This window comes from Nesoenas mayeri, assembly GCF_963082525.1.
Source record: "Nesoenas mayeri genome assembly, chromosome: 2".
In the NCBI taxonomy this organism is placed as follows: domain Eukaryota; kingdom Metazoa; phylum Chordata; class Aves; order Columbiformes; family Columbidae; genus Nesoenas; species Nesoenas mayeri.
Window position 1 is genome coordinate 158,390,448 of NC_137543.1, and position 12,943 is coordinate 158,403,390.

At 43.4% G+C, this 12,943-nt stretch overlaps 1 protein-coding gene across 1 annotated transcript; it reads right to left on the minus strand.

Moving 5' to 3' along the window:
* Window positions 1-1,040: 1,040 nt before the first annotated feature.
* GORASP1 (golgi reassembly stacking protein 1) lies at window positions 1,041-10,654 on the minus strand (the record flags this gene model as incomplete). The annotated part of the gene is made up of 9 exons (XM_080339153.1): window positions 1,041-1,324; window positions 1,944-2,102; window positions 2,450-2,594; window positions 3,385-3,526; window positions 4,046-4,176; window positions 4,532-4,618; window positions 5,288-5,491; window positions 6,795-6,875; window positions 10,592-10,654. The coding sequence occupies 9 exons, from the start codon at window positions 10,652-10,654 to the stop codon at window positions 1,041-1,043; spliced, it is 1,296 nt and encodes a 431-aa protein (XP_080195279.1).
* Window positions 10,655-12,943: the final 2,289 nt, after the last annotated feature.

Below are 12,943 nucleotides of genomic sequence, written 5' to 3' on the forward strand. Positions count from 1 at the left end.
CAGATTTAAAATCCCATGATAAATGGCTGACCCCTGAAAACACCCATGTGTCTCTTTCATTGTTCATTTCATGTTTACTGTTACATTCAGAAGCTGTTTGAAGACAAGTGCAAAACAAAAAAGCTACAAAAAGCAAGAGGTGTTGCTGCACTAACATTTTCCATCCCCATTTCTTTGTGTAAAACCAGAAATAGGTACAAAGAAAAGCACAACTAAGGAAAAGCTATTTATCACTACAGAAACAAAGACACATTCACCTCCACTGAGAGGTTAAACACCCTGAAAACAGGGCCTGACCTAAAATCATCTTTGACTTCAGTTTGTTTCAAACAAACCCTCATCATTTCCTCCTCCCACCTTCTTTTTGTTAACTGTACAATCACCACTTGATCCATCGAAGAGTTGAAGTGAATGACAGGACCCACCCATATGATATTGTCCCATCTATATGCTGCAACTTCAAACCATAGGGTAGATGCAAAGAAGGTACGTGAATAACTGTTACAGATAAGGGACGCTAAAACAAGAAAAACAACAGTTTGTAGAGTAGGAATAAAGATAACGTGGGGTAGGAAAGGGCTTTGGAAGACGTAAGACTTGTCAAATTAATGTGTACCATTAGAAAAGCTTTCTAGCAAGTCAAAACCACCAATATTTTTTTAATGCCATCAATCATACTGAGAAAATCATCATTAGGTGAGCATGCCCTCACAAATACATTCAGGAGCATTTGTAGGCAAACGTGAATTCAGGAACTCAACATTTTGCCCATCTCCAACTTTTTCCTGCATCGATTTCTCCATTAAATTGGTGATTTTGGACAGCATCCAAAGTTTCAACACAGCTGCTCAATCATTAAACAACGATTGGAAAAGACAGTAAGGTATGTATTTCATACGATTTCTTTTATAATATTGTCTTACACTAACAAAATAGAATCACTGTAATTCTTTCAAAATCTTTCAAGATTATTTCAAGAAAAATATTCCAAGCTGTAGCATTACAGCATCTACAGTCTGTAAACAAAAGCAGCATCCATTTCACTCATCATCTTGTGCAGCTTCTTCCTCTCTCTGTTCACTCGCTGCTTCGTCATCTGGTTTCACCGGAGTCATGGTTAATGAGCTCTCAATACTGTCTACGAGCAGCTTTGCTCCTTCATTATCAGGATCAGTTCCTACTGTTGTGCTTGAAGAAATTTCATCAGGAAGAGCAAAAGAAGGTAAAGATGGAAGTGAAGGCAGTGGGTCGTCCAACTCGTGCTGCTTGGCAGAGCCTTCGGAAGACATAGTTACATCTTCAGGGTCCAAAGCTGTGGCATTTTCTGGAAAAATAGAAATAGTTTGTAAAAATAAAACAGAAACAAAAGCTGTCAGGCCAACAGGCAGTGCCTCTGGTTACCACACATCTAGAGAATCAGCTTGATTGAGATTCCTCGCACAAAAATGTCACCAGATTCACACTGTCCAATACGTGGGCTGCGTTTGCTGCGTTCTGCCCAAATCCAGAAAAATCCGATGGTGAGAGTAGGTTTCTAAGAGACCACAAACCATTTGGGCTGCTGGATTCCTATGCTAGAGATGTTTTCTTTTGTACTACAAGTCTTATTCACCCCACCTTTCAAAGGGAAAGGCAGTCATCATGTGAAGATATTTTTGTTTTTAACAGAAAAGCCACTGCCACTTTGTTTTCAGTTGACAACTGTAAAGAGAAGCCTGTGATACAAAAAACTCATTTACATTGATTTTAGAAATACCTCCTTTTAAGGTCAGTTTAATTTGGATCATCAACATTTTCATTTAAAGAAAAAGACACCCATTCTATAATCTTATTAAAAAGCCTTATTAGTTTTTGTCCACTTCTACACCTGATTTGTGCTACTTTTTCCATTGTGTTTCCAGAAATGAGGTCAGAGGCCTAAAGGAAATCTTGAATACACTCACCAAAATAACCAGAAGTGTCATTGCTTGACATCATTAACTCTTCAGTGCCCACTAAAGCATCTGCTGCTGGAACGTTGAAGGAGGCAGGTGAAGCCACGCTGGACACTCTTGATACATCAGTGAGTTCAGGGAATGAAAGACCAGACATATCTAGAAATCCTGAAGGAGAAAGCAAATATTAGTCCTGGTTTAGATACAACACAAAATTATCGACTCAAAAAGACATGTCATACCCAGACTCAAGTCAGTGATGTCCCCTTCCCACTAAATGCAAGTAAATTTAACCTAAAAGTTGGCTGTCATCAGTGGAAAGACTTCTGCAGAACGTTAACCTCAGTCAGGCTCCTAGTGCCCAAATTCTACAGTTCTGAAACCCACTCAAGTCAAAAAACTTTAGGGAAAACCACCAGCAGTGCTTGTAGTTCTGTATTTAAGTCTCAAACCATATTAGTTGACTTAGATGATCTCTAAAGAATCGCTGAAAAAAAGCACCAAAGAAAATATACCTGGATCCATAACTCTCTGGAGGGGGGGAGGAGGAGAGAGTGAGCTTTCTGGTGAGTAACTACTCATTTCTTGATCTGGGGAATGATCCAAGTTTGTGACTATTTCAGAGTTGTCACTCTCAGAAGTTGGTGCCAATAACGGAGTCTGGAACAACACAGTAAGAAGGAAAACCATCTTTTGATATTGAAAGCTTCACCTGAAGGCAACACTCCTATGAAAGCATTCTGCCTTGGTCTCCAGAGAGAACCTACGAGGCTGAAAGCGATACTCAAGCCACTGATTAGGACATGTTCTGATGTGGCCTTTTAAAGCCAGTTAGTTCTTAGAAGAACAATCCACACTTAAACTTTTTTTAAGAAGAAATTTTTGACACTGAGGGTGGTGAAATACTGGCCCAGGTTGGCCAGAGAGGTGGTGGATGAACCATCCCTGGAGACATCCCAGGCCAGGCTGGACGGGGCTCTGAGCAACCTGAGCTGGTGAAGATGTCCCTGCTCATGGCAGGGGTTGGACCAGACGAGCTTCAGAGGCCCCTTCTAACCCACACTATTCTGTGACTCTTTTACTTCCTAGTGAGAAGAGTATTCTTCTAATTAACTGATACAGCTGTAATATGCAAGTCTTCAAAATAGGAAGAAAATATCTGGCAAAAATTTATATAACGGTCAACGCTGGTGAAGAAGTAATTATAATATATGTAATTGCACCCAAATGCAGTGAGGAATATGGCAGAATAGCAGCTGAAAGTTTTAGAAAATAAAACATTTCTTGCTCGTGCTGCTCTTCCTGTCATCTGTTCAGCATCATGGGCTCCCACTTTCCCTTCACCCAGCTCATCAAAATTGTGTGCTGCACTCAAATATACTGTATTATGAATGTTCCAACAGACAGAAAAGTGTGAAGCTCTAGAGAATGTAACTAATTCCTGACATACCTCTGTGTAACCATTAGTAGATGGTACAGGAGTTCCAGCCTCTGGCAAGGGTGAAGGTGGTTTGCTCTCTGGCTTTTTATTTGACACTATAGATTGTGTTGGAATTCGGTGCAAATAGCCATATCCAATACCACATCCTAAACTGTACAAGAGAAGTAAAACAAGACTTGAAAAAAAAAAGGTGTTCTTAACAAAGCTAGTATGTGTTTTAAATTTGGAAGAGTTTGTGTCATATTCCACTGCAAAACCCACCTACTTGCAAGAATAATTTCACTTTTAGCACTCGAGAAGCACTCTGCAATTGACCCTTAGACATACGTAATTTACCTTTCAGTTACAAAATACACTATCTGATCAGGTTTGGATTTTGTTCTCGCTTTAACTGAATGTTTGACTGTGAGAACACAGCTAGCGAATCTACTACCGGGGAAGTCACCACAGGTTTTGCCACTGGTTTCCACTCAAACAGGATTAGATCCAGAACATGCCTAATTCCTAGTTCTAAGCTTTCTTTTTTTTTAAGGAAATATGTATGAAAAGTCTAAGAAAACAAGGCTTAACTTGAAAACAAACTGTAATCAATAATAATAATACTCTTAACATCTCATTTACAGTGAGTATATAACCTGTCATCAGGCAGTGACTGTCCGGAGATCAGTACCTTCCTTCTCCACCCCAAGCTCCATTGGGAGTCACAACTACCTCTCGAATGGAATCTGCTTCAGTGTTATAAACCATCAGCTTCAGCGGCTTCCCCTCATGGGATTCAATGAGGGAAAAGAAATCCTCTGACTAAGAGAAAAAAGAAAAACAGTTCTTAAACTCAAATGTGTAAGATAAGTAGCTGGAAACAATTTAGCATTTTACACAGTTATTTACTTCAACATGACATATTAAGAACTCAAAGACAGACTTAACACTCACTGGTGTAGTTTGACCATTAGGGGCAAATTTTTACTGTCCGATTAAAAAAGATAATGTTTACCTCAACCGTAAGGCATCTGTCATAACCATCAACCTCCCAAAATCCCCCAAAAACTATCCCCATACATTTGATGTACACGCAATTAGGTTTGTTAAAAAAAACCTTACAACATACACTTGGCAGCATGAAAACAATCAGTGTTTGAAGGAACACGTGCCCTACCTCCTGAAGAATCTGATCAGATCCAACGATGTAGTCGGTGTACGGCTGGAGACCAGCGAGAGCTGCAGGAGACGCGGGTTCAACATCCTGTAAAAGAACAACACGTATCATCAGCAGGATACGCTACCCCAAGATCTAAACTGAAATCTGCCTCCAAAAGCAATAGGAGGAAAGAAGTTTTTTATGGATGGGATAAAACAGGAGCCCTTGAACAGGCTACATCTATGTGTGACATCTTGTAAAACATGCTGAATGAGAAAGACCAAGATACTATCAGTTCAAAATGAAATAGTCTGAAGATGTCGAAAAGTTGCATTTATTTAAACAACCAGAAACATAAGAGTCTTTCCTATTCTTTCCTACTCTCAGCTCTCCCTCTTCATTTTCAATAACTTTGCGGTGCTTTTTGTAACATTAATATTACTTTGATGAACCTGAGCCAACACAGGGACACCTATTGAGCCAGAATATTTTTCGCTTTTGCCATTGATTCTTTAACGTAAGATGAAAAATCCTTTTCCCCATCAAAAACTCTTTGGTCTGGCTGGGATGAAATTAGTTTTCTTCACAGCAACAGGCAACACTAACAGCAACCCACTACTTGTCCCTATTCAAATAGCTCAAACTTTCAAGGCTGTGTTCCCTTCTTCTGTGCAATTTCAGCATCGTACTTCAACATGTAAGTTACTTCTAAACATTACACTTTAAAATAAGGTTGTATGAACATGAACAAGCCACCAAAAAATTCTGTCTCACCAAAACATGCCACACGTGTTCATTGGCTCCCTGGAAACTGCAGAACCTCACGCTGGCTCCTAGAAGACCTTGTCCTCCCCACATGTTACTGGGGATCACCTCCACCTCTCTTACTTTCATTGTTTTGATATTATACAGCTCCAGCTTCACTGCTTTTTCAGCATTCGCCTTCAGCAGATCTTTCAACATATTGTTTTCTTTATTCTGTAGAGCACAGAAAGAGATACATGATTAACATTATTTCTAGTTGCACCAGTAACACAGACATCACACCTGTGACAGAATTTAGAATCATAGAATAGTTTGGGTTGAAGGGACCTCCAAAGGTCATCCAGTGCCACCCCTGCCATGAGCAGGGACATCTTCAGCAGCTCAGGTTGCTCAGAGCCCTGTCCAGCCTGGCCTGGGATGTCTCCAGGGATGGTTCATTCACCACCTCTCTGGGAAACCTGGGCCAGGGTCTCACCACTCTCATTGTAAATAATTTCTTCCTCATGTCTGGCCTGAATCTCCCTCCTTGAGTTTAAAACCATCACCCCTTGTCTTATCACAACAGGCCCCTTTTAATTTGAATACAATGAACTAAACCCATCAAAGTTTAGGCTCTGTGTTTCACAATCAGTCCCAGCAGTTCAATTTTCTTTTATTAGAAAGAAGTCAACACTGTCAGCTCATGTCCCTTTATACAAGTAGTTACTGTTACTCAGTTTCGTCACTTACTTTGCTGTTCTGCATAACTGCTATACAATTACATCAGCAATATTAGATCTCGACTGTGTAGTCATAAGGATAAGCAGCAACATTTTACTTCGCACCACTAATCCCAGTCCACACTCAATAACCCTTCAAAGCCATCGCAAATTGGCTGTGAACAGACAGATTACTTGGGAGCAGCTTAGAGAACTATAATTGTTTTTGTCATGTTAAAAGATCGACTGTGATCTTCCACCATTACAACGATCACTTCAAAAAAGACACCTCTACTAATAAAAGCAAGACAAATTCAGCTTGTTTGGAGCTAGGATGAAGCATACAGCCAAAGCTGTGAGCCTTTTAAACCAAAAATCAACTCTTCTTCCATACCTCACCATACAGGAACTGTGTTCCCACTCCTAAGTATAAGCAGACAGGCCACGACTCTTTCTCATGTTCTATCAAATGTTGAAATAAGTTTGTTTAAACAAATGTTGAGCTCTTACCATTGACTCGCCCATTCAATAGTCACATTGTGGCAGAAAATAAGCATGAATGAGTAATATAACAAACATTGTGTTAATGTGTTAAGAAGTTAAGGTGACTAAAGGCATAAATGAGACTTCCCTCAAATTTGGATCCAGCCAGAGAGGAGACTTTGAACGCCACCAGGTTTTCCTCTACATTGTTAATGCCCTACACAATGTCCACTATGAAAACTTTCTTTATTGTGACAGCTTTGGCTTCTACGTTTCATCACTACAATACACATATTTCATGCAGGGGAAAAAAAAATGAATTATTTGAGGCTTACAAGCCTAGTGTGTCCTATCGCAATGATGAAATCAAAGTAAGGTTCCAGTCCTCCTTGTTGAGCTGGGGAGTTTTCTTGAACCTGCAAAACAGATTTTACTCTTATTATACACTGAGCTCTAGTTACATTAAGCGGCAATGTTAATCTTTACACTTGATTCAATATTTACTTTTGAGTTCAACCAGAGATGTGACACCACGTAACAGACCTCAGGAAGCAGTCCACAATTGTGAACTTAATTTTATAGAACTATGAACAACTGGAGTCCTAACTAAGCTGTAAAAAAGAGGTATTGAACCCTATACAAGACACAAGTATTGTGATGCAGAGTCTGGAGTACAGAATTATTAAATATTGAGGACTTTGGAAAAGGGCTTAGTTTTCAAAGCACTGCTTCAGGATTTTATTCCATGCTACTAACAGCCTGAGCACATTGAGAGTCCCTAATTACATCACAGCCATTTTTTACATAAACATAATTTACAATTAGGTTCCCACAATTTACAGCACACAAGAACAGGAACACTTAAAGAGATTATGCTACAAACATGTGACTAACCACAAATACTGGTCAAGAAGATTGCCATCACTTACAGAAAATCCATAAGAACTAAGAGTTGCAACACCTCAATTTCACTATAAGCAAGTTATCGTAAAACAGATATAATAAGGAGATCTAGAGAATAGCTCTTAAAACACCAGGAAAAAATAAACACCAGAAATTACACAGGAACTTGATACATGCACAGTATATGAGAGTACACTCACTTCAAGGTATATTAACAAAGCAACATAACTTTAAGAGAACGATTGCAAACATGCTAACAATTCATTCTGCGTGTAACTTTACTTTTTGTGAACTCAGCAGCAGAGCCTATAACCTGCAATATATCTGACTCCTAAAATGCCGCCCCACAATTTAAGCGCTAAGGTAGAAACCACGCATCATCTAAACTAAAATGTTAATTGCTAGCAAAGTTAAAACTGCTATATCTTGCATTTGGTGTTGTGTTACTAACCTACCTTTCTTTTTCATAATGTTGTATCAGTAGTGGGGCTTAAGCTGGCACAACTGTCTATGAAAGTTATAAAATATACTTAAGTAAGAGCATAGTTACTTCAGTAAAAGCTTTCATAGAGAAAAAAAATCATGCTTTATCACTAAACAGACAAGACTGACCACTGTAACCACTATAACTTTCATCACAACCCTAAACTGCATGAAAAGCAAAGAGCCAGCTTGTACTGAACCAAGCTGAAGGTTAAAAAGAGTTTACCCTACACCCCAATTCTAAATAATGTGCAAGAAGCCTTACAATGAAACTAACACCTAACACAATGTCAAGGACGAAAATATACCCAAAAAGTAGTACATGGGAGTTATGATGGAGCTCGTGACATTGCTGTTGAGATGTCTAAAAGCCATACAAATTCCCCCCACAAAACTGTGAGTTGTAAGAAAAGCCTGCAAAATGTGGTTTTCAAAATGACACTGTATCAAAAGCTGCATGAATTTCCTGGAGAAAAAGAAAACAAAACAAAAACCCAAACCAGAACAAAACAAAAAAACCCTTCATCTCTTGCATACTGCAGGTCACTAAAATCATCCTCCAGTACAAACAATTGTGCAGCATCCTGCACTTAAAAGAAGGAAGCACTTTGTGACCGTCATTTCTGATGGAGATAACTAATTGAAGGAGACAGACAAAAGCAGATCACGTAACAACACTGGTACCCTTAGAACATCTGGAGAGGTTGAGAAACACTAACTGCTGAAAAGCGGCACATGACAACATTTCCACTCTTATTTCAGAGAGGAAGGCTGTAAACTAAATGAAATAATAACTTACATAACTGCTAACTTACCAGCAACACCTCTGCCTATCTTTAAGCTCCAAGATACGCATATAAGCAAACATGTATGCAAACAATTTGCCACACAGAGAAATTAAAACAAATTCACATCTAGATGCAGCACTGTGAGACACAGCCCCTCAGGAAAACACTGGCTGGAGGTGTAATTAACCCCCAGCCAAGATGCTGCAAAGATCTTGAGAGAAATTAATCAAATCATCAAGACAAGAGAATTTGAAGGGGGCAGGGGGGAGGAGGGGAGCAACGCTACTCTTACAGAATGTCCTGAGTTGGACAGGACCCACAAGGATCATGGAGTCCAACTCCTGTCCCTGCACAGGACAACCCCACAGTTCACTCTGTCTGTCTGAGAGTGTTGTCCAGTCTCTTCTTGAACACTGTCAGACTTGGGGCCGTGACACCTCCCTGGGGAGCCTGTTCAGTGTCCAGCACCTCTGGGTGAAGAACCTTTTCCTCATCTCCAACCTAAACCACCTCTGGCACATCTTCCTGCCATTCCCTCGGGTTCTGTCGTTGGTCACTAAAGAGAAGAGCTCAGTCCTGCCCCTCCCACTCCCCTTGTGAGGAGCTGGAGCCACCATGAGCTCTCCCCTCAGTCTCCTCTTCTCCAGGCTGAACAAACCAAGTGACTTTAGCCGCTCCTCATACAGCTTCCCCTCCAAACCCTTCACCAACTTCAGAGCCTCCTCTGGACATCTCCAGTAGCTTTATCTCCTTTTTATCCTATGTTCCCAGCCCTGCACACAGTGCAGCTCTACACCTATCCAGGTGTAGAGCAGAGCAGGACAATCCCCTCCCTGCCTGGCTGGCCGTGCTGTGCTGGGTGCACCAGGACACAGGTCCCTCTTGGCTGCCAGGGACACTGTTGGCTCATGTTCAACTTGCCATTGACCAGAACCCCCAGATCCTTCTCCACAGAGCTGCTTTCTAACATCTCATCCCCCAGTCTGTCTGTACAGCCAGGGTTGCCATGTCCCAGGTGCAAAATCCAGAACTTCACAGAATCCCAGAATGTCAGGGATTGGAAGGGACCTGGAAAGCTCATCCAGTGCAATCCCCCCATGGAGCAGGAACACCCAGATGAGGTTACACAGGAAGGTGTCCAGGCGGGTTGGAATGTCTGCAGAGAAGGAGACTTCACAACCCCCCTGGGCAGCCTGGGCCAGGCTCTGCCACCCTCACTGAGAAGAAGTTTCTTCTCATATTTAAGTGGAACCTTTTGTGTTCCAGTTTGAACCCATTACCCCTTGTCCTATCATTGCTTGCCACTGAGAAGAGCCTGGCTCCATCCTCCTGACACTCACCCTTTATATGTCTGTAAACATTACTGAGGTCACCCCTCAGTCTCCTCTTGTCCAGCTCCAGAGCCCCAGCTCCCTCAGCCTTTCCTCACACGGGAGATGATCCACTCCCTTCAGCATCTTTGCTGCCCTGCGCTGGACTCTCTCCAGCAGTTCCCTGTCCTGCTGGAACTGAGGGGCCTAGAACTGGACACGATATTCCAGATGCAAATTACTCTTGGTTGAACTTCACGCGGTTGGTGGCTGCCCAATTCTCCACTTTGGAGACACTTTTAAAGTGTTTCTAATTCCTTCAGAGAAGCACAAAGGGCTCTCCCAGCTGCCCAGACGTGGCAGGTGGCGGCTCCGAGCCCCGTGGCGGCGCCAGGCGGGTGTGAGGCCGCGCCGGGCGGGTCCCCGCTGCCAACCGGAGCGGAGCGGCCGCCCCTCCCCTGCCGCCGTGGCAGTTCCCCGGTAGGAGCTAACAACCGGGACCAAGCAGCCCGCGGCCCCCAGGCAAGCACGTTCCCCCGCGCCGGGCCCGGCCTCCCTGAGCCGCCGCGGGCAGGAGTGGGGAAGCGAGACCCCCCGCGCCCCCCCACGGCCCTCAGTCCCCGCGGAGCCCGGTGGCGGCCGCCTCACCCCGTGTACGTGGAAGCCCTCGGCGCCGCCGTTCGGGACCTCGGAGCTCGAGCCCAGCCCCATGCCCGGCACCGCGGGACGGGACGGGACGGGACAGGACAGGACCGGACACTCAGGCGGCGGCGGCGGCAGCAACGAGCATCCCCCTCACGCCGTTCCCTCGGCTGAGGGCGTCGCAGGTCGAAGCAACAGAGTGCCGAGCGGAGCGGCCGCGCACGGCGGAGGGGAGCGAGAATTCCGCTCGATTACCGCTCCCTGCCGGCCCGGTGGGGCGCGTGACGTGAAGACGCCCTTAGAGACGGGGGCGGGGCGCGGGAAGCGAGGCGGTGCCGGGGGAGGCGGGAAAGGGCGGGAAAGGGCTGTGCGGGAGCGCTGAGGAGAAGCCGCAGGGTGCGGGGGTCGCTGAGCGTCGTTGGGGCTTCGCCGACCCACAGAGCCACCGAGTCATAGCCCTGAGCGGGGCTGCGGCTGCCGCCAGCCCCCCGGAGTGAGGCAGAGGCCCAGGGCTCGCTCCCAGAAAGGGAAGGTGGGCGGGTGGTCTCTCGCCTTCTCTCCTGCTTGAAATCACAGAATGTCAGGGATTGGAAGGGACCTGGAAAGCTCATCCAGTGCAATCCCCCCATGGAGCAGGAACACCCAGATGAGGTTACACAGGGAGGTGTCCAGGCGGGTTGGAATGTCTGCAGAGAAGGAGACTCCACAACCCCCCTGGGCAGCCTGGGCCAGGCTCTGCCACCCTCACTGAGAAGTTTCTTCTCAAGTTTAAGTGGAACATCTTATGTTCCAGTTTAATCGCCTTACGGCTTGTCCTACCATTGTTTGTCACGGAGAAGAGCCTGGCTTCATCCTCGTGACACTCACCCTTTATATATCTGTAAACATTACTGAGGTCACCCCTCAGTCTCCTCTTGTCCAGCTCCAGAGCCCCAGCTCCCTCAGCCTTTCCTCACACGGGAGATGCTCCACTCCCTTCAGCATCTTTGTTGCCCTGCGCTGGACTCTCTCCAGCAGTTCCCTGTCCTGCTGGAACTGAGGGGCCACAACTGGACACAATATTCCAGGTGTGGTCTCACCAGGACAGAGTAGAGGGGCAGGAGAACCTGAAATCCTACCAAATTCACAATCTCTACTAAATGCACAATGATCCTTTTGAGAAACAGTGAGCAAGAGAATCATGCCAGATGTTGACTACGTTGTTTAATACAGTTCGCGTACACTGATGGTGACAAAACAGTGAAGAGCGATATTGATAAAGAACAGCATTTCCTTTAAAAACCGTGGTCTATAAAGAATCCAGTTCAGCAACCAGCAAGGCTTCTTTCAAATCCAGCATAATTTAAATGTTAACTTAAATCATGCCGGATTTAGTTTGTTTTGGGGGCTGTAATTAATAAGATATAGCAATACTGCTTATCTCAGGAAGAGGGTAAGGTTTTTCAAATTAAAAATGGCAGAGCCGAAGGACCAAAAAGAATCCAGATGCTGCCAACATTTCCATCTTCCTGAAGTAGAAAAATCTGTTCATGATCTACATGTGACACTCCAGAAACTCCTGAGAAAAACATGGGTTTTACTCACAAGGGGGCAGTTTTGTAGGTGAAGTCAGTAAAACAGGTTTCACATTTTCACAAGCATAGAATTAATATTTTTTCTGTCCTGCAATGAGTATATTTTGGGGATATAGATCTCCGATTTTCATCATTTCGGTACTTCACTCCTTTTCTATGACTTTTTCTGGAAAATATGTAATGATGCCGACCTATCATGCCAGCAATTTCATGATTAGTACTTTCAGGAAAGAATAGTAGACTCGGAAAACAGTTATTGGATCTTGACAATCAATCATCCATTTTAAAATAAGGCAACTTCAGTATTATCTGAGAAAATAAAACATAATTAAAAATGAAGTCTTTAGACAGCAATTTCAATAAGTATCAAGAGCCTCTTATTTTCTCTCTGCTCAGTTCTATCATTGAAGACAGAAACAGAATAGACCATTTTTTTTTCAATGCAATTTCAGTCTATTCTTATAATTATACCAGAGATAGATTTCCCCATTAGCACAATTATTGCAGTATCGAAGTAATTATGAACAATCAGCAAAGGTTATTCTTTACTGATTTTTCTTGTGCATCATTAATTATCTGAAGTGACAGGGCTAATGTTATTTCTACGGTGAATAAACAACTAGAGGAAATGGAGAGGAAGTGAAATACAAATAATATGATGGCCACTCTTCGAAAATCAGTGTGATCCTGGAAAATGGGAATAGCAGTTCTATTTAAATGAAGCTGCATGTGCTTGCTAGACACTAAAGCCTGTAATATGCTGCATATCATTAGTTCTCAGTAA